Below are 24587 nucleotides of genomic sequence, written 5' to 3'. Positions count from 1 at the left end.
GGGTCAGGCTCGGGGGTGGTGGGGGACCTGGGCTACCTGGGAAGTGCGCGTATATTCCTCATAGAGCAGGTCGTATTCTCGGCTCTTGTCCTGATACTGCTGATGGTACACTTTCAGCTGTTCTCCAACGGCCTCCACGCTGTCCTCCTTCACCACCTGGTCCTGAGGGCAGGGGATAGACATGGAGCTGGGGGGCCCCAGAGCCGGCCAAGCCCAGGCCCCACCACTCTGAGAAGGCCCTAAGGAGCTCTAACGGTACCCGAGCTAGCGGCAGAACCGCGGTTAGCTTTCAGTTAGCCATTTAAGATTCACATAACACTTTCTTTACAGGATCTCATTGGATCGAAGGAGAAACTGAGACCCGGCCCCAAGCTGCACAAGGAATCAGAGGCAAAGCCAGGACCGAGAACCCAGGCCTCATGCCTCCTGGGAAGGGCTCTTTCTATCAGTCCAATCCCCAAAGCATTCATGAAGCAGCCACTAGGTTCCAGGCACTACGGGGGGAGAGAGGAAGCAGCCCTCGGTGCCTGCCTTTAGCGGGCTTCTTCTGCTGTCTAACACTAGACAGGATGGCGGGCGGAGTGGGGGCACGGCCAGTACAAGGGTGCAGGGTGGGAGAGAGCACAAGTGGGCAGAGCGAGAGGATACTCTGGAGAACAGGCTCCTCCGTCCCCTGCCAGCAGGCCCATCCGTCGGCCCCCGGTACCTGCTGGTGCTTGGACACAGGATAGAGCAGCCGGGTGTCCAGCTTGGCGTTGTACTGGGCCAGCGACTCGTGCCTGTAGTGGGTGATGAGCTCCACCACAGAGCTGAAGGTCAGGGGTTCCGAGAAGCCGTACTGCCCGTCTCGGTGGAAGACTTTGATCAGCTTGTTGTTGCCGCCCTTCCTGCACGGGGTGGGCCGGGGTCAGGGCGCCCATGGACCCTCCCTCCCCTCCAGCCCAGCCTTTCTCTCTCTCTGCAGCAGCCTGTGAGCCCCTCCTCCCAGGAGTGGCCCCCATGCACAGGCAGGGAAACAGGCCGCGCCAGGCCACAAAGCCGGAAGGCCGGGCCTCGACCCACGCTCCCGCGGCCCCGCTACCTGAGGGTCAGGGTGTATTCGCCCTGGATCTTGCTAGATGCATCCCGGACGAGGAAGGTGCCGTCCGGAGTGTCACGAAGTTTCTCATTCACCTCTTCTCTGCAGGAGTGGGGAGGGGGTCAGATCTTGGGCCAGACGGGCCAGGCCCCGGCCAGATGCCCACAACGTCCCCCTTCCGGGCCTCTAGCACCCCCCAGGCTGCAGAATTGGCCTCATCCCAGCCCCAGCCCCATTCACTACCACCCAAGTGCTCTCTTCTAGCTCCAGATCGCAAAGTCCTTTCAACTCCTGCACCTTCTCCATAGCACGGACCCCCACGCCACATCCATTACACAGAGGGGGAAACTGAGGCCCCCAGTTCCTCTCGTCCCCCCCTGAGTTAAGACCCCCTTTCCCACAGTTGGCAGCTTCCCCATTACCTGGAAATGTCGCCCCAGTACCATTCGGCTTCCTGGAGAGGGGCGCTGCTCCCGTTAGACAGGCTGCCAGCCTGGACCTTGGGTTTGGGAGGCTTTGGGGGTAGGGCTGGAATCAAAGCAGCCCAAGGTCAGACCAGGACGGGGGACCCCTGGGGCTCTCCGAGTCTGAGCCAGGAGGGAAGGGCCCTAAGAGGCCCGACCGCCTCGTCTGACAGAGGAGGCCCACAGGGGTGGCACGGCTGAGAGCTAGGAGGCAGGAGGGGACGGGGTCTCCCACACTCAGCGCTGCTCTTCTGAGGCGGGCCCAGAAGAAGAGCAGCGGAAGCAAATGCTCTTGGAAGGTGTGAGGACGGGGCCCAGGGACCGACCACAGGGGGGCCCCGGGGCCTTACCTGGAGGGGGCGGCTCCTGCTCCTCCTCCTGGTCCTGCAGCAGCATTTCCAAGAACAAGGCTGAGAAGTCCGGGCTCTGCTCAGTCCTGGGGGGCAGGAGGAGCAAGGTCAGGGACCAGATGCCAGCTGCCAGAGCACCCCAAGGCCCCGAGACACCGGGGTGGGGGAGGTCCCCCACTTCTCTGCCCAGGCACAGGGTCTCTGAGCAGGCTGGCACACACATCTCTGAACACCTGCACCTGGTTATGTGGGCACAAGAAGGGACCAGAGTCGGGCTTTAATAGGGGCAGGGAACTCCCAGAGAAGGAGAAGCCCCTCAGGCATCTTCCCTGAAAACTAAGGCCTAGAGGGTTGTCTGGGGCACTGATGGGTCCAGGATCACACCGCCAGGGCAAGCCAGAGGGCTTTCTGGCTTGACAGCCAGCTCTCTCCATTAGGACTCACTTATGGCCCATCACACAGATCAAGTGGGATGCTGGGCACACGGGGATGGAGGCAAATGTGGAAAAGAGGAAGAACAGGCACAGTGCAGGTTCTGGGCTGAGGTTGGACCAGGTACTAGCAATAAGCAAACACGTGTCCTTCCTGTGGCACCCTGCTCATCTCCTGCCCTCCCTCCTCTGTCCATCATCCGTCCTTCCTCTCTCCCTTCCTGTCCTTCCTTTCTTTCCTCCCTCCTTCCCTTTCTTCCTTCATTCCTCCTTCCTCTCTCCCTTTCTTCCTTCATTCCTCCCTCCTCTCTCCTTTTTCTTCCTTCATTCCTCCTTCCTCTCTCCCTTTCTTCCTTCATTCCTCCCTCCTCTCTCCCTTTCTTCCTTCATTCCTCCCTCCTCTCTCCCTTTTCTTCCTTCTTTCCTCCCTCCTCTCTCCCTTTTCTTCCTTCATTCCTCCTTCCTCTCTCCCTTTCTTCCTTCATTCCTCCCTCCTCTCTCCCTTTTCTTCCTTCTTTCCTCCCTCCTCTCTCCCTTTTCTTCCTTCTTTCCTCCTTCCTCTCTCCCTTTTCTTCCTTCTTTCCTTCCTTTCCCTTTTTCTTCTTTCCCTTCCTTCTCTCCCTTCTTTTCTCTTTCACTCCTTCCTTCCTCTCTCTCTCCCCCTATTCTTCCTCCCTTCCTCTCTCTCCATCTGTCCTTCCATCCCTTCCTTCATCTGGCCACCCCTTGCTCTTTGGTCATATACATACATACCCAGTGGCCGGCAGCCTAAGCAGGAGAGGTCCAAAGATCTCCCCGAGGGCCTGGGGGCCCAATCCACTGCCCTGTGCTCGGGCCCGCTGGGCCACTCTCCCCAAGTGCTGGAGCAGGAAGCGCAGAGTCAGGGCATTGTGAAGGGGAACCACGGGGGGCTCGAGCGCCACCTGCAGCTGCTGTCTTCTCCACCCCGCTGTTGCAGCTGGGCTGGCTGTCTCTGAGTGGGGAAGGACAGAGTGTGAAGCCCCCCAGACCCTTCCTCAAACCCACTCTGCATCCATAGGCACCACGGCTAGGCTGGCCCAAGGCCATCCTTCTTGCCCCCAGGGACCCAGGTTCGGAGTCTATTAGAGCCAGATCTGCTCCTACCACCCTGCCCGAGGGGCTGAGCATTCCTGTTCCCCGTGACTGTGAGACGATGGTGGGGACTCACCCTGTAAGGCATGGAGGATATCCCCATGGGCTCCAGGGGGCACGAGGGGCCTGGGCAGTGCTTGGAGGTAGCCCTTCAGGGCCTCGGAGAGGGCAGTCACATCCCATTGATCTACGTCACTCAGAGTCCAGTCTGGCAAGGGGTGGGGAACAGGGGGAGGAGACGGTTGATTCCTGAGCCACAGGCCAAGGGGGTCAGCGTCAGAGCTCTGGCCCCCACCACACCATGAGCCAGAACCCTGGTTTCCCCGGGGGCACTGCCCAGGCCCTCTCTCAGCAGGAGGGCAGCAGGGTCCCCCCAGGCTCTGGGACCCCAACATCTGGAGGAGAGAAGGTGGGGGACCCCAAGGAGAGGCGGTCCTCACCGATCTTTGGGGGCCTCGGCTCAGAAGATGGTCTGTAGAGCGCGTCACTGTCCAGCCCTGCAGAAGGAAGGCCCGAGTAACGTCAAACAAACAAATCCTGAGGGAGCTTCTCGCCAGCGGTCAGGCGGGGGCGTCAGAAAGAACTTCGGATGGTGATGGGGACGAGCACCAGCCAAAGAAATCAGAGAGAGAGGAGAAGGCGCTGCTTCTTAGAGCGAGAAGGAAGACCAAGGGGAGGAGAGGAGCCGCGGCTGGAGCTCGGACAGATCTGGACAAGCCCCTGGCCATTCCAGGATGGGCTGCCGCTGGGCCTGGAGTCAGGAGTTCAAATTCCACCTCAGACACTGAGTAGCTGTGGGGCCTTGGGGAGGCGTCTCTGTCTGCCTCAGTTTCCTCATTTATAAAATGGGGATAAAGGGCTTAGCACAGTGCCTGGCACCCAGAACATACTCTATAAACGCCTATTCTCTTCCCTCCCCACTTCCAAGGAAGGAGGGCCCGGGCAGGGGCTGAGGCCTAGAGGGGACTCAAGGGGTCTCCTGGGCCCAAACCACCCTTACCTTTTCGTTCAATGGCTTCCACCAACTTCTGAAGGATGGGTGGCGCCACCTCAGGAGGCACAAACTGCTCAGGCAGGTCGGGGAGCAGGGCACCCGCTGGCAAGGGAAGAGATGAACTTTATAGCGAGGAAGTGGCTGCCCTGAAGTTCTGGGGGCTGAGCCAGCACCCGGGAGAACACAGACCCTCAGAGAAGATGGCGGGGCAGGATGCTAGAACACCCAGCCAGGACAGAAACCCCAGCACCAAGAGCTAGGGGGAAGAACCCGGTCAGTTCCAAACTAAGAGCAAGACTCGAGGAAAATCTGAGACAACAGTGGACACCTTAAAGCAGGGGTCCCCAAACTTTTTACACAGGGGCCAGTTCACTGTCCCTCAGACCGTTGGAGGGCCGGACTATAAACTATGAACAAATCTGTATACCACTGTCTGGATTAGTGGAGGCTGCAGCGCTGGCTGTGATGGGCCTGTCACACCTTTCACAGACCCATCACTGCCACCACTCTACCGGGCAGCAGTATACACAGTGCGGAATCCCCAGATCACCACTCACCATGCTGATGGCTTCCATTGTGCAGCCACATAATCCTTTTTGCGGCGCCTCGTTCTCCTTCAGTTACTCTCAGAACAAGGTGCCACGCAAACGATTGTCACCGGAAGTAGTATTGTACATGAGCAATGCCGCCACATACAATGCTCCTCTCACTGACCACCAATGTGTAAATTTTAAAATTACTCCACCCTAATTAGACATATTTTAGGGGAAGATAAAGTTGTAAACTCCTGATTGAACAATGAAGATACTTAACTCATACCTTATAGTGAAGCTAGAACTTTAAGCTAAGTCTATTTTTAGATCTAATACAAAAAGGTGTTAAGTACCTATAAAGGTTAAATTAATCACAAAAAGGTCAAGTAACTCACAAAAGATAAGCTTAACAAAGAAGTGTGAAGTACTTCAGAAGATAAAATCTAACCAGAGAAGGTGGGAACTAAAGAGTGGATAGGCCTAGAGAAAATCTAATCAAAGAAGGTGAGAATTAAAGAATGGACAGTCCTGGAGAAAAGTGTCTACTGTGATTGGTAGGTGTAAAAATTTAGGGGAGGTGACATAAGAGAAAATTTCTTTAAAAGGAGGCTAGAAAAGTCAATTGAGGGATTCGGAGTTCAGTTCAGGACTGAAATTCAGCCTGGAGGATCTTCCTCAGACAGCTTCCTGGAGACGGTCTCATGGTGAGTGATAAGACTGACTCCCTTTCCCTTAGGCTCAGGGAGGCCACTTTGGCCAAGGCCTTTAACTACTGCCAGGCTCAGCCTGAGCTGGAGCAATTTAAATTAACTCTTTTCCCACTCTCTCTCTTTTCCTTAACTCCTTCTCTCTATATTAATTAAATCACCATAAATTTCACCTAACTTGGGTAATTTATTTGGGAATTTTCCCTGGCGACCAACTGAATTTAGACTTTTCAAGTCAAAATGCTAAAATTATTCTTTACAAATGAAAGAGGTGCCCCTTCCGGAAGTGTGGTGGGGGCTGTTTGGGGACCCCTGCCTTAAAGCTTAATGGAAATAAATCCTCAGGGCAGCAAGGAGACACAACGGATAAAGAGTCAGGTCTAGGGATAGGAGGTCCTGGGTTCAAATGTGGCCTCAGACACTTCCTAGCTGGGTGATCCTGGGCAAGTCCCTTAACCCCCCATTGTCTACCCTTTACTGCTCTCCTGCCTTAGAACTGATACATAGATTCTAAGATAGAAATTAAGGGTTTAAAAAACAAGAGAGAGAAAATATGCTCTCCAAATAGCTCATGTCGATGCCTCTTTGATGGAGATTCCAATCTGCAGGATTGGGATCCTCATGAAGCTCCTAACCACTTTCCATTTTAGGCCCCTTCCTAATCCCTCTGTTAATAATCCTCCTCTTCAGAGAGGAAAAAAATGAATCATGGAAACATGGAAAAATATTTTAAAATAAAATAATAATCCTCCTCTTGATTTTTGGTCCCTGGCTCCTAAAAGCTCTCACAAAATTTTTGTTTCTCATCATGACACTCAATTAGATTTCAGATGGCAACATCCACCATCTCCCACCTGTAACCACTCCATCCTCTGGACCAAGCCCACGGATGCTTTTCACAGGCTTGTCTAGGACTGGCACAATTTCCCACATCCCTAAAGAAGCTCCAGAAGAGGGCTTTTCAGAGGGGGACAATGATAGAAGCAGGGCCTACACATTCTGAAATCTTGTCTTTTTCACCAGTTAGCACATGGATTAATTTTATTATTCTGGGACTGTTCTGCGCTCTTATTTCCCAGCTCATAAGGGTACCCAGGAGGCTAGCAAGACCTCTCCTGCACCACTGAAAGATGGCACGTGGGATAATGGAAGGAACACAAGATACCTTCTCCATCCAGGGGATTCCCCCCAAACCTGCACCTGTCCCTCATTCCCTTTTTGGAGTCCTTAAGTTCACCTATGATGTTGTCAGACACCAAAACATACCTCCAGCTGAATTTGTACCTCCTCCTCTATGCCCATTTTCTGGGGTTTTCTGCCTGGACTGACCGCAAAACACCCAGGAGGAGCTATTCTGGGAAAAGGTGAATAGGAGATGACAAGCCAGACCCTCAATAAGTCTGTAAACCCTGATCCACAGCTTAGGTCATTCCATCAGCTATTTCACAGCCTTAAACCTCTTCTTTCAATAAACACGCTCATACATTTGGACAGATGCTACAAACTTTGGGGTATTTTCCCACAACACTTTCACCAGAATTATTGAACAGAATTCTAATCATGCCTCCAGTCTCTTCTCTCCCTAATTTTTTAAACTGCATTTTTATTGAAATCTTTTGTTTTTTAATCTCCTGTATGCCTTGCCTTCCCTGAGCTATCCCACAAAATAAAGGTGTATTCTTTTTAAACCCTCGCCTTCCATCTTAGAATTCATACTGTGTATTGGCTCCAAGACATAAGAACAGTAAGGTCTAGGTCATGGGGGTTCAGTGACTGTTCACACAGCTGGGAAGTGTCTGAGGTCACATTTGAACCCAAGTACTCCTGACACTAGGCCTGGCTGTCAAGCCACTGTGCCACCCAGCTGCCCCCTCCGATAAGATTCCTAAAAGTGGTTGATGAGGTAATGATGTAGATGGAATTTAACTGTATTTTTAGCAAGAGTTTAATAAAACTACCTCATTCTTCTTGGGGGAAAAAAAAAAGAGAGAAAGGGGCCCTGTTTGGAGTCAGGGAGGCTGAATTCTAGCTCTCCTGCCACTTTGGGGATGGATGACCCTGGGCAAGTCAGCTTCTGGGGCCTCGGGTTCCTCATGTGTGAAATGAGGGGGTGGGACGAGGTGACCTGGCCCTGTCAGCCCCTGGGCATGCCAGGAAGGTGCTGCACCCTCCCTTCCACCTCTTCAGTTTTCTTGCCTTGCATCCAGGCTGGGCTCCCAGCCTGGGCTGTGCAGGAGGCCTTCCCAGCCGAGATGACCTTCCTATCCTCTACCTGCCGTATACACCTTTATTGGCCCTGTCGTCTCCCCCACTAGGGTGGGAGCTCCTGGGGGGGGGGGGAAGGCCCATCTTTTCTTTGTATTGCCAGAGCTTGGTTCACAGGAGCAGTGAAAAAGACCTCACCTCTGGGGAAGACCACCAAGGAGGGGGCATCCACCAACCCTCCAAGAAGCCCATTCCACACAGGGAGGGCCCTTCTGCTTACAGTCTGGCCTCTGCAGCTTCCAACCACGGCTTCTGGGGGGCAAACTGTACAAATGTAGTCCCTCCTCCAATGACAGACCTTCAAATGTTTGAAGACGGCCGTCATACGTGCCTCTTCTCCCCGGTGTTCTCTTTTCCAGGAGACCCCCCCCCTTTTTTTCAGTTGATTTTTGGCAGGTAGAGAACAAGGAGTCATGGAGAGGCAGAAATTGTGAGGACAGCAACCTGCTCCATGTCAGGAACCTTTTCCTAATAACTAGAGCTGTCACAGAGTGGAACAGGCCCTCTCTGGAGGGAGGGGAGCCCCTCACCCTGGGTCTTCAGGCAGAGTTTGGAGGGCTCTCCAGAGAGCTGGGTAGGTTGGGGGGGTCGGTCTTTTTGTAGGCTCTGGCACGTCTCGGACGCACTTAGGGAAACAAGAGAATATGAATAACTAGAGCTGGGGGGACCCTTAGGACCCAGGATGTCAGAGTGGGGGCCCTTAGAGCAGAGAATGTCAGAGCTGGGAGAGACCTTAGAACAGGGAATGTCAGAGCTGGGAGGGAGCTTAGAACAGAGAATGTCAGAGCTGGGAGGGAGCTTAGAACAGAGAATGTCAGAGCTGGGAGAGAGCTTAGACCAGAGAATGTCAGAGCTGGGAGAGACCTTAGAACAGAGAATGTCAGAGCTGGGAGAGACCTTAGAACAGAGAATGTCAGAGCTGGGAGAGACCTTAGAACAGGGAATGTCAGAGCTGGGAGGGAGCTTAGAACAGAGAATGTCAGAGCTGGGAGGGAGCTTAGAACAAAGAATGTCAGAGCTGGGAGAGCCCTTAGAACAGAGAATGTCAGAGCTGGGAGGGAGCTTAGAACAGAGAATGTCAGAGCTGGGAGAGTCCTTAGAACAGGGAATGTCAGAGCTGGGAGGGAGCTTAGAACAGAGAATGTCAGAGCTGGGAGGGAGCTTAGAACAGAGAATGTCAGAGCTGGGAGGGAGCTTAGAACAGAGAATGTCAGAGCTGGGAGGGAGCTTAGAACAGAGAATGTCAGAGCTGGGAGAAACCTTAGAACAGAGAATGTCAGACCTGGGAGAGAGAGCTTAGAACAGAGAGTGTCAGAGCTGGGAGAGAGCTTAGAACAGAGAATGTCAGAGCTGGGAGAGACCTTAGAACAGGGAATGTCAGAGCTGGGAGGGAGCTTAGAACAGAGAATGTCAGAGCTGGGAGGGAGCTTAGAACAGAGAATGTCAGAGCTGGGAGAAACCTTAGAACAGAGAATGTCAGACCTGGGAGAGAGAGCTTAGAACAGAGAGTGTCAGAGCTGGGAGAGAGCTTAGAACAGAGAATGTCAGAGCTGGGAGGGAGCTTAGGACAGAGAATGTCAGAGCTGAGAGAGTCCTTAGAACAGAATGTCAGACCTGGGAGAGACCTTAGAACAGAGAATGTCAGAGCTGGGAGGGAACTTAGAACAGAGAATGTCAGAGCTGGGAGGGAGCTTAGAACAGAGAATGTCAGAGCGCCTAAAGCTGTGATTTAAGAAGGGGAGAGGGCCTGCCGGGTGCTGGGCTAGGCAGCAAAGTCTGGTCACACTCAGGCCTCTCGATTGGGTGTGTCCCAGCCCCCTGGGAGCTGCTCAGTTCTCGACACCTCGGGGTCTCATTCTCTCTCCTCTGGGCACAGGTCTCTGTCCCCTCCTTGTGTCTTTCTGCATCTCCCTTGTCTTTGTCTTTCTCTTTCTTTTGGCCTTTTCGGTGTGTGTGCGTGTGTGCATGTGTGTCTTTCTCTCTTTTTTCTCTCTGCCCAAACTCCCTGGAGATAGAACTGGCAGGAAACACAGTTCAGATTGGAGCAAGATCTGGGGGAAATGGGGGGAGGCAGGGGGTTCTGCTGACACAGCACATTCCTAGAGAAGGGTTAGGGGCAAAGGAAGCCCTCACGTGGGGTGCTGCCCCCTCCCCCAGGCCCCAGAGACCATCTGCTGGGGTCACCACGGTGGCCTTCTGCCCTTAGCAGCTGGAATCCCTCTCCTGGAAAAGCTTTTACCCTGTTCCCACCATCCCCTTCCTCCCTCCCCGCCCCCCCCCCCAACCTCTTGGGTTTCCAGGCCGTTGGATGGGTGGGGTTTGGATTTCTCTGGTTCCGTGGGGCCCCTCACCCTGAGCATCTCTGCCAAGAGCTCCCTCCCCCCGCTGCTTCTGTGGGCCTCCTGCCAGGGCTTCTTCCCTTCCCTGGTAACAGCCAGTCTGGAAAGGAGCAAGATGACTCCCTTCCTGGGAGGGCTGGGAGCGGGGGTGGGAGTCGGGGAGAAACTGGCTCCAGGAACTTGAAACTGAAGAGGCCTGGGGTCCTGGGAGTGGGGTGCAGCATGAGAAAGGGGACAGAGAACCTGACCTGGGCACTGGATACCTTTGTAAGTCACTGGGTGACCCCGAGCAAGTCACCAGCCCTCCAGGCTTCTGCTCTTTCTGAGAAAATGAGGGAAAATTCTAGATGAACAGTCTGTGCCTTGTTTCTCTGACATTCTCTGTTCTAAAGGTGCTCCCAGCTCTGACATTCTCTGTTCTAAGCTCCCTCCCAGCTCTGACATTCTCTGTTCTAAGCTCCCTCCCAGCTCTGACATTCTCTGTTCTAAGCTCCCTCCCAGCTCTGACATTCTCTGTTCTAAGGTCTCTCCCAGCTCTGACATTCTCTGTTCTAAGCTCCCTCCCAGCTCTGACATTCTCTGTTCTAAGCTCCCTCCCAGCTCTGACATTCTCTGTTCTAAGCTCCCTCCCAGCTCTGACATTCTCTGTTCTAAGGTCTCTCCCAGCTCTGACATTCTCAGTTCTTTTTTTTTTTTAAACATTATTTTATTTGGTCGTTTTCATACATTATTCACTGGAAACAAAGATCATTTTCTTTTCCTCCCCCCCCCCCCCCCCCCCGCCTTTCCCTCTCCCATAGCCAACGCATGATTCCACTGGTTATCACATGTGTTCTTGACTCGAACCCATTTCCGACATTCTCAGTTCTAAGCTCCCTCCCAGCTCTGACATTCTCTGTTCTAAGCTCCCTCCCAGCTCTGACATCCTCTGTTCTAAGCTCCCTCCCAGCTCTGACATTCCCTGTTCTAAGGTCCCTCCCAGCTCTGACATTCTCTGTTCTAAGCTCCCTCCCAGCTCTGACATTCTCTGTTCTAAGCTCCCTCCCAGCTCTGACATTCCCTGTTCTAAGGTCCCTCCCAGCTCTGACATTCTCTGTTCTAAGCTCTCTCCCAGCTCTGACATTCTCTGTTCTAAGCTCCCTCCCAGCTCTGACACTCTCTGTTCTAAGCTCCCTCCCAGCTCTGACATCCTCTGTTCTAAGCTCCCTCCCAGCTCTGACATTCTCTGTTCTAAGCTCCCTCCCAGCTCTGACATTCTCTGTTCTAAGGTCCCTCCCAGCTCTGACATTCTCTGTTCTAAGCTCCCTCCCAGCTCTGACATTCTCTGTTCTAAGCTCCCTCCCAGCTCTGACATTCTCTGTTCTAAGCTCCCTCCCAGCTCTGACATTCTCTGTTCTAAGCTCCCTCCCCGCTCTGACATTCCCTGTTCTAAGGTCCCTCCCAGCTCTGACATTCTCTGTTCTAAGCTCCCTCCCAGCTCTGACATTCTCTGTTCTAAGCTCCCTCCCAGCTCTGACATTCTCTGTTCTAAGGTCCCTCCCAGCTCTGACATTCTCTGTTCTAAGCTCCCTCCCAGCTCTGACATTCTCTGTTCTAAGCTCCCTCCCAGCTCTGACATTCTCTGTTCTAAGCTCCCTCCCAGCTCTGACATTCTCTGTTCTAAGCTCCCTCCCAGCTCTGACATTCCCTGTTCTAAGGTCTCTCCCAGCTCTGACATTCTCTGTTCTAAGCTCCCTCCCAGCTCTGACATTCTCTGTTCTAAGCTCCCTCCCAGCTCTGACATTCCCTGTTCTAAGGTCTCTCCCAGCTCTGACATTCTCTGTTCTAAGCTCCCTCCCAGCTCTGACATTCTCTGTTCTAAGCTCCCTCCCAGCTCTGACATTCTCTGTTCTAAGTTCCCTCCCAGCTCTGACATTCTCTGTTCTAAGCTCCCTCCCAGCTCTGACATTCTCTGTTCTAAGCTCCCTCCCAGACCTGACATTCTCTGTTCTAAGGACCCTCCCAGTCCTGGTCTCCTGGGTTCTGGGGCCTCCCCAGCTAGGCAGGAGAGCTGCCCTGGACAGGCAGTTCCTCCAGCAGCCTGGGCTCTCCCACTAGCCTATGCTCCTCTCTATCAGGCTGTAGATTCCAAAGCCTGCCTCCCCCCAGCCTCAGGCATGGGAGGACTAAGAAGGCCCCAAGAAGGGGGCATCTTTCCCAGCCCCCTTCCCCCAAGGGCCCAAAGATGTTTAGCCAATCCTCCTGTGCCTATGCCGTTCCTCGCCCTCCGTGATGGCCTGCGGCCTTGGAGCCCTGAGCTGGCCCTGGAACAAGTCCATCTTGCAGCAGTGGGAAGAGAGTCTCCTCGCCCCAGTTCCTCCCCTGCAAGGGTCCTGTGGGAGAGGGGCGTCGGGGGCACCCAGAGCCCTTGTCCTCAACAGGACCTATCCAGGTCATGGAGAAAGAGGAAACCAAGTCATGGGACAAAAAGGAGATGGGGGCGGGGGGTAAGGTGGGAAGGTCGGTGGATGGAGAGCCGGGCCTGGAGTCAGAAGGTCCTGGGTTCCCATCGGGCCTCTGCTGCTTCCTAGCGGGGTGACCCTGGGCAAGTCTCTTCTCCCCAATCCCTAGTCCCTACCCCTCTTCTGCCTGATTCTGTCCTGCGTCTAAGACAGAAGAGGGCTGGGAGTAGCTAGGTGGCTCTGTGGATGGGTCCTGGGTTCCCATCGGGCCTCTGTGGCTTCCTAGCGGGGTGACCCTGGGCCGTTCCTCAGCCCCTTGGGCTCTTTTGCCTTGGAACCAGTACACAGCATGGAGTCTAAGATGGAAGGGAAAGGCTGAAACAAAGGAGGCGATGCCCAGAGGGGGAGGGGTGAAGGCTTAAGGCATCCGCGTGCCCTGGGACAGGCTGTGGTCCTCATCATTATGACAGTGCTCACACAACAGTCAAGTGATTAGTTGTTGTTCATTACGACTAATAACATATCCCCACATAATGCTGGAATAGTGATCTTTGCCGCTATGAGTTACTGCTGCAGCACTTGACGCTCGGCCAGTGATTGGGGTCTCGGGCCTCACCTGGGACGGATCAGGGCGGGACCTGGACCCGGCTCTGGCTGCACAGCCACCCCAAAGGCCCCCCCAGGCAGGCAGCCACGGAGGCCGGCAGGGCCGGGACCACCCTCCGCCTCCGAGGCTCCCGGGGGAGGCTGGGGGAGGCTGGGCCTCCTCCCACCCCCGGCCCCCTGCCCTGGCCCCTGTGAGAGGGAAGGAGACGCTGGTGCGAGGCTGGGGCTGGTGCGAAGGCACTTCTGTCCTGCCCCGACAGGCCGGATGGGGTAGACGTGTTGGCAGGGAATGGGAACGTCTGGGGCATGTCCCCACAGAGCAGGGCAGGACCGGGCGGTGCCGGCTCCCATGGCAGGGAGAGCCCCTTCCTGCCTCCTCCTCCAGGAAGCCCTCGCCCAGGGCTCCGGGCCCCAGAGGGAGCAAGGCCCAGGCCCCAGATTTGGAGTGCGCGGCCTGGGGGAACTCTCCTCCTGTGCCCGGGCCTGATGACCCCAGACCAGACGGCCTCTCCCAGTGCGCTGCCCGGTGCTCTTCTCCACCCATTCTTTCCCCAGAGCCGAGGAGGGCCTGGCCGTGGTCAGACCAGGACCTCGGCCTGCCCCGAGAGGCTCTTTCCTGGCCTGCGGATGTCTTGTTCCACGTGCCGAGCACCCCCCCCCCCCTCCCATGGGGCCGCCTCCTCCGGGGTGCCCCCGGGGCGAGCCGCTTACCTGGCTCCGGGGAGTCCCTTGGCCGGCCCGGCGTAGCGGGCAGCGGCCGGTGGCCTCGGGGGCGGTGGGAGGGCAGGGCGATCTTGACGGGCCCCAGGTACTCCACGTAGGTGCCCGGGAAGTCGCCCTTCTGCTTGGTGCGCTCGTTGACGCCCAGGATCCAGCCGATGTGCTGCGGGCTCTGCTCGTCCCCGTCCTGGTAGCCGAGCGCCTCCAGCGTGCCCTTGCTCACCACCAGGATGTCCCCGGGCAGCAGGTCCAGGTCCTCCTCGCGCTCCTTGTGGTACTGGTACAGGGCCCGGTACTGGAAGCCCTCGGCGCTGGCCATGGCGCCCCTGGGCGAGCGGGGGGGCCGCACACGGCCTAGCCGCTTTTCCGCAGCTTGAAGCCCCGACTGAGCCAGACGATGGAGCACAGGGCCCGCCTCACCATGCTCCGGTCCGGGGGGGACCCCAGGGAGGACGGCCCGGGTCCGGGGGGGGCCACAGCTCTGACGGAGACCTGCGGGGAGAGGCGCAGTCAGCCCCAATTCAGACCAGTGCCCCCCAGGCCCAGGGGAGCCCCCCCCATCCAGGGCCAGCTGGGCCTGCCGGTGCTCAGTGATCCCCGGCCCGAGGCAGGATGCCGCCGGGGGCAATGCCGTCCAGGGGGGAAACTGAGGCCCAAAGCCAACATCCCACAGGGAGGAGCGCCCCCTCACGCTTTGTTCCAGAGATTTCCCTTTATGTTGATTAGGAATATATATTAGTAAGGAATATATATTCATTACCCAATAGAAATAATATTGATTAGGAATATATATTGACATTTTCCTAATATATACACATTATACAGATATATTCCTCGTCCAATATAAGTCATATTGATTAGGAATATATATTGACATTTTCCTAATATATACACGTTATACAGATATATTCCTCGTCCAATATAAGTCATATTGATTAGGAATATATATTGACATTTTCCTAATATATACACGTTATACAGATATATTCCTCGTCCAATATAAGTCATATTGATTAGGAATATATATTGACATTTTCCTAATATATACACGTTATACAGATATGTTCCTCGTCCAATATAAGTCATATTGATTAGGAATATATATTGACATTTTCCTAATATATACACATTATACAGATATATTCCTCGTCCAATATAAGTCATATTGATTAGGAATATATATTGACATTTTCCTAATATATACACGTTATACAGATATATTCCTCGTCCAATATAAGTCATATTGATTAGGAATATATATTGACATTTTCCTAATATATACACGTTATACAGATATATTCCTCGTCCAATATAAGTCATATTGATTAGGAATATATATTGACATTTTCCTAATATATACACGTTATACAGATATGTTCCTCGTCCAATATAAGTCATATTGATTAGGAATATATATTGACATTTTCCTAATATATACACGTTATACAGATATGTTCCTCGTCCAATATAAGTCATATTGATTAGGAATATATATTGACATTTTCCTAATATATACACGTTATACAGATATATTCCTCGTCCAATATAAGTCATATTGATTAGGAATATACCTCCGGCGAGCTGCTTCTGTTTTCGTCTCCAGTTTCTCATCTATAAAATGGGGAGAATCCTCGTCCCACAGGGGGCACCCATCTGTGGCATCCGATGACAGACCTTCACCCATAGGCCGCACCGTCTAAACACTTGGGGCCTCGGCCTTCGTCGCAGCCCAGACCTCTCTGGCAACCTGGCGCCGCCTGGGCAGACTTCTCAGGTGAATTTTGTTTTTAAACTCTTACCTTCCACCTTAGAATCAAGAGGATGTGCAGATTCCAAGGCAGAAGAGCGGTAAGGGCTAGACCCTGGGGTGAAGGGACTCGCCCAGGGTCACCCAGCGAGGAAGGGTCTTGAGGCCACATTTGTGCTCAGATGAATTTTTAAAAATGCGTCACGTAAAATACAAAGATTGCAAAGGAAACCAACGATGCCAAAAGACAGTTATCTATATTAAAAGCACACGTTTCCAGATTTCAGCTTAAGGAGCCCAGTGTGGGGGTGGCTAGACAGCACAGCAGATGGAGAGTCAGGCCTGGAGTCAAGAGGTCCTGGGTTCCAATCCGACCTCAGACAATTCCTAGCTGGGTGACCCTGGGCAGGTCACTTAACCCCGACTGCCTAGCCTTTACTGTCCTACCTTGGAACCAATACACAGAACGGTTTGGAGGATAGAAAGAGGTCTGTTTGTTTGTTTATTTTTTCATAAAGACTTTACTGTTTTATCTTTATTTTTAAATTTTGAAAGTGAGTGGTTGTTGTTTTTTTAAGTAAGGATTAAAAAAAAAGTGGGGGAAGCTAGGTGGCTCAGTGGCTTGAGAGCAGGCCCAGAGGTGGGTTCAAATCTAGCCTCAGATACTTCCTCACTGGGTGACCCTGGACAGGTCCCCTAACCCCCAATGCCTGGCCCTGACCGCTCTTCTGCTTTGGAACCAATTCTCAGGATCGGTTTGAAGGTGGAAGGTGAGGGTTTAAAAAATGGAACTCTAAGACAGAAGCGATGGGGCTTTTCTGTTTTGTGTTTTGCTCTTAAAGCAGCAGCAGCCGGGACACTGGGGGCCCAAATGGACAGACTTTGGGGTAAAGGTCTTCAAGGGAGCTCGCGGATCGATGCCCAGAGAGTTGGGGAGGCAGGAGGAGGGGCCCTCGGCCAGAAGGCCTAAGAGGAGGGCTGAGCAGCCAGGGAACCCGGGCTGGCCCCGAGGAGGGACGCCTCCAGGGCCTACACCCAGAAGGCCAGGTGGGACAGATTCTGGCTCAATGGAAGGGGAAAGTGCCAGGGGGCTGCTCCTCCCGCACCCTGTCTTTTAGCGCTGAATCCTGCTTGGGGAGGGACGGCCTCAAGGCCCTCGAGGGGGCCTTCCCATCCCAGGCCCACAAGCTGCATGAGCCGGACAGAGCCCCAAGGTCTTGGGGGCAGGGACTCCTCGGTTTCCCCATCTGCCAAACGAGACTCCGTGTTCTGTGGGGTCCCTTCCAGGCTCTGAAGGAGCGGCTTTGGCCCCGGCCCAAACCGAAAAGCACTGCCAAGAACTTGCCGACTCCCCACAGATGTGGAGGATGAACGGATGCTGACCCGGAGAGGGGGCCCCAGGCCCGCACCATGGGGAGACGGGGGTGCGCCGGCCCCGAGGCTCTTGAGGAAAAAATCACAGATTGGGGGCATGGGGAGGAGGGCAGCTCACATGACCGTCCGAGCTGGAAGGGACGCTGGGCAGCCCCAGAAGGAAGAAGAAAGCCTTCAGCTTGGTGGGGGAGTCCATGGGGGATCCCTGGCTTGCTGCCCCTGCAAGGGTCGTTTCCTCTCTGAAGTGAGGGGGCCCTGGGCGGGGTGATCCGGCTTTACAAATCCTATGATTTAGGATTAAACCCAAACCCTTCCCTTCCATCTAGAATCTGCACCGTGTATCGGTTCCAAGGCAGAAGAACGAGGTACGGGTGAGGGAATGGGGTTGAGAGACGTGCCCGAGGCCACATTTGAACTCAGGACCTCTAGGCTCTATCCCCCGAGCCACCCGCTGCCCCCCAAGACTGAGGAGGAGAAGGCCCTGAGGACTTGCTCGGTTCCCTGATCTTCTGTCCAGGATATTCTGAGTGGATCCCCTTGTCTCTGCCCCACCTCTGTGCAATCTCACGCACAGCCATGCGGGCCTCCTCCGTGGTCACGCGAGCATGCACCCGCACACCCCCACACGCGTGGCGCTCTCCCCTGCATGCACGCACTCACACTCGGGCTCCTCGCTCTGCAGGCGCTCCTGAAGCACAAATGCACACTCAGCAGAGGAGAGCCGGCCTCGGCATGCCAGCCTCGAGGAGGGGGCTCTGAAGCCAAAGGGAGGGGAAGAGGCAGGCCTAGCTCTGTCAGAGCCCAAACCCATCCCAGGAGGCCCCGTGCCAGCGGGGCCCTCCTGGAAGGGCTCCCAGCCAAGCCAGAGGGGGCGGGGAGCGGGGAGGGATTAGGGCCGTGTTTCAGCTTTCCCATCTCCCCCAGGCTGGGCTTCCTGCCCCAAAGAGCATCTGTCTGCCTTGCTCCCCTCCCCCAAAGGTCAAGGCTCCTCGGTCCCCGGGGCCCCTGGGCGGGAGGGAAGGGGGGGAGGGCCAACAGGCCCGGATCTCTCCAGAGGGATGCCCTCCTTCCTACTCCTCTCTTCCCTTCCAAACTTGGTCCTTCCTGTGCCGGACTCACTCATGCACACGGGGATCCCCTGAATGGGTCCACAGGGCTGCAGGCCCGAGCAGGAGAGGCCAGGCACAGTCTATGAGCTGGGCAAGACCTGAGAACAGCAGAGCGTGGAGCCAGAGATGCAAGAAGTCCCAGGGCCAGACCACCGGGAGCGCCTGCACAGACGCACGTCGGTTTCCAAATGGAGAAATTGAGGCCAAGGGAGAGGAAGGGGCTTGGCCAAGGTCACTCAGCTAAGCAGAGGAGCAGGATTCGACCCCAAACCACAGCTCGTGCCTCCTATGTCAGGCTGGGAAGGGAAGAGCCTCCTGGGGTCCCTCCTGGTGGTCCTTCCTCACCAGTCTTCTCCCTTACACATACAGGAGGATGGGCTCCCCAACCTCCATCTCCACATTATAGTTGGGCCCACTATGGGCCCCCATTCTGGTAAAGCCAGTCCCATCCCTACCCCACCGAATCCATCTGGCTCAGTTTCTCCCAATATAGCTCAATCACTAGCCAGTATAGCTGGGGATCCCCAACATAGCCAAGGCCTCTTCCAAGTGCAGCTCCCCAATAGAATTCAGTATCACAGTATCTCCCCATAATCCAATAGACCGGCTCCTCCTAATATAACTGGGGATCCCCAACATAGCCAAGGCCTCTTCCAAGTGCAGCTCCCCAATAGAATTCAGTATCACAGTATCTCCCCATAATCCAATAGACCGGCTCCTCCTAATATAACTGGGGATCCCCAACATAGCCAAGGCCTCTTCCAAGTGCAGCTCCCCAATAGAATTCAGTATAGCAGCCTCTCCCCATAATCCAATAGACCGGCTCCTCCTAATATAACTGGGGATCCCCAACATAGCCAAGGCCTCTTCCAAGTGCAGCTCCCCAATAGAATTCAGTATCACAGTATCTCCCCATAATCCAATAGACCGGCTCCTCCTAATATAACTGGGGATCCCCAACATAGCCAAGGCCTCTTCCAAGTGCAGCTCCCCAATAGAATTCAGTATCACAGTATCTCCCCATGATCCAAAAGACTGGCTCCTCCTGATATAGCTGGGGATCCCCAACATAGCCAAGGCCTCTTCCAAGTGCAGCTCCCCAATAGAATTCAGTATCACAGTCTCTCCCCATAATCCAATAGAGACTGGCTCCTCCTAATATAACTGGGGATCCCCAACATAGCCAAGGCCTCTTCCAAGTGCAGCTCCCCAATAGAATTCAGTATCACAGTATCTCCCCATAATCCAATAGACCGGCTCCTCCTAATATAACTGGGGATCCCCAACATAGCCAAGGCCTCTTCCAAGTGCAGCTCCCCAATAGAATTCAGTATCACAGTATCTCCCCATGATCCAAAAGACTGGCTCCTCCTGATATAGCTGGGGATCCCCAACATAGCCAAGGCCTCTTCCAAGTGCAGCTCCCCAATAGAATTCAGTATCACAGTCTCTCCCCATAATCCAATAGAGACTGGCTCCTCCTAATATAACTGGGGATCCCCAACATAGCCAAGGCCTCTTCCAAGTGCAGCTCCCCAATAGAATTCAGTATAGCAGCCTCTCCCCATAATCCAATAGACTGGCTCCTCCTAATATAGCTGGGGATCCCCAACATAGCCAAGGCCTCTTCCAAGTGCAGCTCCCCAATAGAATTCAGTATAGCAGCCTCTTCCCATGATCCAAAAGACTGGCTCCTCCTGATATAGCTGGGGATCCCCAACATAGCCAAGGCCTCTTCCAAGTGCAGCTCCCCAATAGAATTCAGTATCACAGTCTCTCCCCATAATCCAATAGACCGGCTCCTCCTAATATAGCTGGGGATCCCCAACATAGCCAAGGCCTCTTCCAAGTGCAGCTCCCCAATAGAATTCAGTATAGCAGCCTCTTCCCATGATCCAAAAGACTGGCTCCTCCTGATATAGCTGGGGATCCCCAACACAGACATGGCCTCTTCCAAGTGCAGCTCCCCAATAGAATTCAGTATAATTCAGCCTCTCTCAGTCTCCTAAAGACCAGCCTCTCCTAGTATATGGCTTAGTATCTACCCAGTAGGTAGGGTTCCCCAATATAGCCAAGGCCTCTTCCAAGAGGAGCTCCCCCAATACAATTCAGTGTAACTCACTTTTCCCACTCTCCACCTGGTGTTGACCAGCCCCTTCTAGTCTAGCTCAATCCCCATTCATTATTGCTGAGGTTCCCCAATACAGCCAAAGACGCTTTCAAGTACAGCCCCTCAATAGAATTCAACCTGGGTATCTCAGCCTCTTCTACGTGGACCACCCCTTCATGAACCAGTATGGCCCTGACCCTCCCAGGGTAGCTTAATCCCCATGCAGTATAGGCTGGGGTCCCCCCAGATAGGCAGAGCCTCTTTCAAGGAGGGCCCCCCATATTCGTTGTAAGTCTGCCTCTCCACTTGAGCCATCTCTCCAGGACCCAGAATAAACCAACCCCTCCCCTCGTGGCCCTGACCTCCCACTCAGTATTGCCCCCCGAGACTAGCCGGCCCCCCAATCCGTAAATCCTGGCACAGCCCAGTCCCTCCGGGAAGAGTCCGGCCCCACCGCACTCGGGCCGGCCCGGACCCACCTGGCCTCTTTGCAGCCGTCACCCCGAGCCTGCAGCGTGGCTTCCACCTCCAGCAGCAGTGGCAGCAGCAGCGGCAGCGGTGGCGGCAGCAGGAGAAGAGGAGGAGGAGGAAAAGGAGGCAGCAGCAGCAGCAGCCAGAGCCAGAGATGGGGCTGCAGCCATGATCCCGAGCGAGCCGCTGAGCCCGCCTCCTATGGGCGGAGCCAAGTTCTGCGCAAGCAGGGAAGATCACGGAAACAGCCGAGAGCGAAGAGCACCGAGAGAGTGCGTTGAGTGGAGCGGGGGAGGGAGTGTTCTGAGTCCTGACGGAAACCGCCGAGCCCACAGAGCAGCCGCGCGGAGGGGGAGGGGGCAGGGCGGAGGAGAGCGGCGCCTGCGCCCTCACGGAAACAGACAAGCCCGGAGTTAGGAGCCCTGGAAGAGAAGAGCGAAGGGGGCGGGGCGGAGGCAGGAGGGAGTGGTGCTTGCGCTCTCCAGGAAACAGTCCAGCCAGCCCTAGCCAGAGGCGGGTGGGGCGGGAGGAAGAAACCGCGCCTGCGCCTGCGCCTGGGTGCACACGGACACACCCCTCCACCTTTTTTTCCCCTCTGCTCAGGCTGAGGTTGAGGTTGGCCACAGAGCGCTGGGAGAGGGGTCTGGTGCTACTGGCCTGCCTTCCCTCTATGTCACTGGGAGAAGGCCCAACCCTACTGAACCGTTCTGGGGGTGTCTCCTCTCGGGATGGGGCTTTCTCCCCAGGAATAATAATAAATAGCCCATTGTTTAAGGTTTGCAAAGCACTTTACATATCTGTCTCCTTTGATCATCACAACCAACCTAGAGGAGGAGGTGCTATTATACAGATGAGGAAACTGAGGCAGAAAACAGTGATTTGTCCAGTCACAAGGTCAAGCAACAAGAAGTCACATAAGGTAGGACAGAGCACCTCCCTGAAGTTGGAAGGACCAGGACCCAAATCTGGCTTCAGACTTCCCAGCTGTGTGACCCTGGGCAAGTCACTTGACCCTGATTGGCTAGCCCTAGCCATTCTTCTCTCTTAGAACTGACACTGAGACAGAAGGTTAAGGGTTAAAAATAATAATAATCAGGTGGCATTTATTAAGGCCTACTATAAGCCAAGCATCATGCTAAGCTCTGGGGATACAAAAGGGAAAAAATAATTTTTATTCAGTCGTGTCTGACTCTTTGTGCATTTGGGGTTTTCTTGGCAAAGATACTGGCATGGTTTGCCATTTCCTTTTCCAGCTTGTTTTACAGATGAGGAAACTGAGGCCAACTGGCTAATAAGGATCCAAAGGATCCACGTTCTCCCCTTTGCCAGCCAGCTGCACTCCCTGCTTCTTTCTCTCCCCCAAGTCTGTTCAGTAGATCTGTCCACTTTTAGAGGAGATCTCTCCTGCCCCAGGCCTCACTCTTTTCCTCCCTACCAGGGCTCAGAAGGAGGGCTCCCCCTTCCAGCCTCCTCACCATGGCGTCTGGGCCAGGTTATTCCCCTCTTTTCAAATCTCCTTCCCTCAAGTATTGCCCATTCTCTTCGGTGCAAATGGCACGGGCATTGTGCCCCCAAACTATGGAAGCCTTGGGGCAAACTGAGCAGGGAATCCCTCTGCTCCCTCAGCCTTGTGACTCCAACCCCAAACCCCAAACAGGACTGTCCTCCTTTAGGTCTGAGGTGGATCTCAGACATCCAGTCACCCCGATGTCCAGGCAAGCCTGCCCCAGCCTCGGTGCACACCACTCTAGAGCCCAGAACTGATGGCCTCTGGGCCCAGCTGTCCATCCAGGCTGTTCCACCGCCCTCTGGCCACATTCAACATCGACTTCCAAATCAATACATTTCTCTCTTTTCATTTTTAATCTAAGCTTTGGAGCTGAACCTCAGGGGTTCACCTCAAGCCCCCCCACAACACAAACTGTTCTACCCCTAAGTCTCTCCTCCCCTCAGTCCCCCACCCCTTCCCTCAATTCTGCCCTACCTCCAATGGGCATTTTTCCAGCCCCCCAAAGGAAATTTCCCCTCTCTACGTCCCCTCCTTTCAGCTTTCTACCCCTTCTACCCCTTCTGTCCTTATTCTCAAAGTAGGGGAGCTTCCCTCCCTCGCTCTTCTCCTCCCCCACCATTTGGGGATCTTTTGCTCTAAATTTCTGCCCAGTCCCCCTCCCTCTGTGGGTTTAACCTCCCTTCAAACGAAGCCTTTCTCTTCTATCTTGATTTCCTTATGTGGGAACAGGTGGCTGTGCCCGGGGGCATCTGGCTCAGCAGGGTGGGGTCCTGATGCACCCATTCCCCAGCCCTGGGCCAATAGTCTGCCAGGGCACGGCTAGGCAGGCCAGAACCTGCCTCTCATTAGCATGGGTCAATGGGCTTGCCAAGTTGCCTGCACTCTTTTAGTGGGTTGGTTTTTTAAAGCACCCAGTTATAGAAGTAACTCTTGAGTGGGATCATTGGGGCCCTCTTCCAAGGGGCAGTCTCTCTCCCCCCTAGCTCTCGGCTCTTCAGGGGTGCCCCTTCTCGCCTTTGCAAGTTATCAAGGAAAAGGCTGCCCAGATGTCAATGCTAGAGCATGCCCACAGCTGGCACTCACTGGCGCAATCCAACGAGGGTTCCTAAAGGAATCGATATAAATTCATTCCTTTTGGCTGTTGGACGTGGCTGCCCCAGTGGCAAAAGCTAAAGGAGAAAACAATCACCCTGGTGCAATTACTAATAATAGAGAAATAGGTCTTGATCAAGGACACAAGTAAAACCCAGTGGATTGGGTGGAGGGGAGGGAAAGAACATGAATCTTGTAACCTTTCAAACCTTAAAAAAATGTATATTTCTCTGTGGGAAAAGAGTAGAAAAGAGAACAAAACAGAATAAGAGGAATATATACTGTGATTACATTTTTAAAAATAGCCCCCCAAAATTGCTCCTTGGCTGGGGGGGTTGGGAGGAGGGGAGGGAAAGAACATGCACCATGGAACCATGGAAAAATATTCTCAATGAATGAATTAAATAAAATTTTTCAATTAAAAAAATCTAAAGGAAAATGATCAAATAAAATATATTTTAAAAAATGATCTATGTCTTTAACGAATAATGCTTGGAAATGATCAAATAAAATATATTTTAAAAAAAAGCTAAAGGAGAGGGGGAGTTCAGAGGGTCCCTTAGGACTAAAACCCATTAGTCTGAGAGATTCTTGAGGGCAAGGACTGTCTTTTGCTTTTCATTGTATTCCTGAGGATGTTCCTCCACGGGGGAATGTCTGAACAAATTGTGGCACGAGATGGTATGAGGAATGATGAACTGGAGGATTTCAGAAAGAGCTGGAGAGACCTCCATAAACGGATGCAGAGTGAAATAAGCAGAACCAGGAAAACACTGTATACAGTAACTGAAATATTGTGGGAAGATCAACAATACTAGGATCCAGGACAATTCCGAAGCTCAGAGAATGCTCTCCACCTCAGAGAGAGAACTAGTGGAGTCAGAATGCAGAAGAAAACGGATGATTTATGACTTGTTTATTTGGGGGTTTGGTTTTATAAGATTATTAGAAAAATGAACAATATGGAAATATGTTCTGTGCAATAATGCATGTACAACCCAGAGCAGATTGCTTGCCAGCTCCAGGAGTGGGGAGGGAAGAAGGGAGGGAGACAGCGTGAATCTTAAAACTTTGGAAAATTCAAGTGGAGATTTGTTATCATTGCATCCCTGGCGGTCAGTTCCCAAAGTTGA

General features: G+C 53.7%; 1 protein-coding gene across 1 annotated transcript in view; it reads right to left on the bottom strand.

Annotated features, from left to right (window-relative positions):
- The window catches only part of PIK3R2 (phosphoinositide-3-kinase regulatory subunit 2), a 29724-nt gene extending 8533 nt beyond the window's left edge, over positions 1–21191 (bottom strand). Inside the window, 11 exon segments of the mRNA XM_056822118.1 lie at positions 37–162; positions 707–887; positions 1082–1180; positions 1501–1606; positions 1893–1978; positions 3077–3296; positions 3513–3644; positions 3877–3933; positions 4437–4532; positions 14033–14533; positions 20861–21191. Coding sequence (XP_056678096.1) covers positions 37–162; positions 707–887; positions 1082–1180; positions 1501–1606; positions 1893–1978; positions 3077–3296; positions 3513–3644; positions 3877–3933; positions 4437–4532; positions 14033–14360 — 1431 coding nt within the window. The 5' untranslated portion in view covers positions 14361–14533; positions 20861–21191.
- Positions 21192–24587: the final 3396 nt, after the last annotated feature.

The sequence above is a fragment of the Monodelphis domestica genome, chromosome 3, assembly GCF_027887165.1.
Source record: "Monodelphis domestica isolate mMonDom1 chromosome 3, mMonDom1.pri, whole genome shotgun sequence".
NCBI lineage: Eukaryota > Metazoa > Chordata > Mammalia > Didelphimorphia > Didelphidae > Monodelphis > Monodelphis domestica.
The sequence above is the reverse complement of the archived record's forward strand: the minus strand, read 5'-3'. Positions and strand labels throughout refer to the sequence as shown.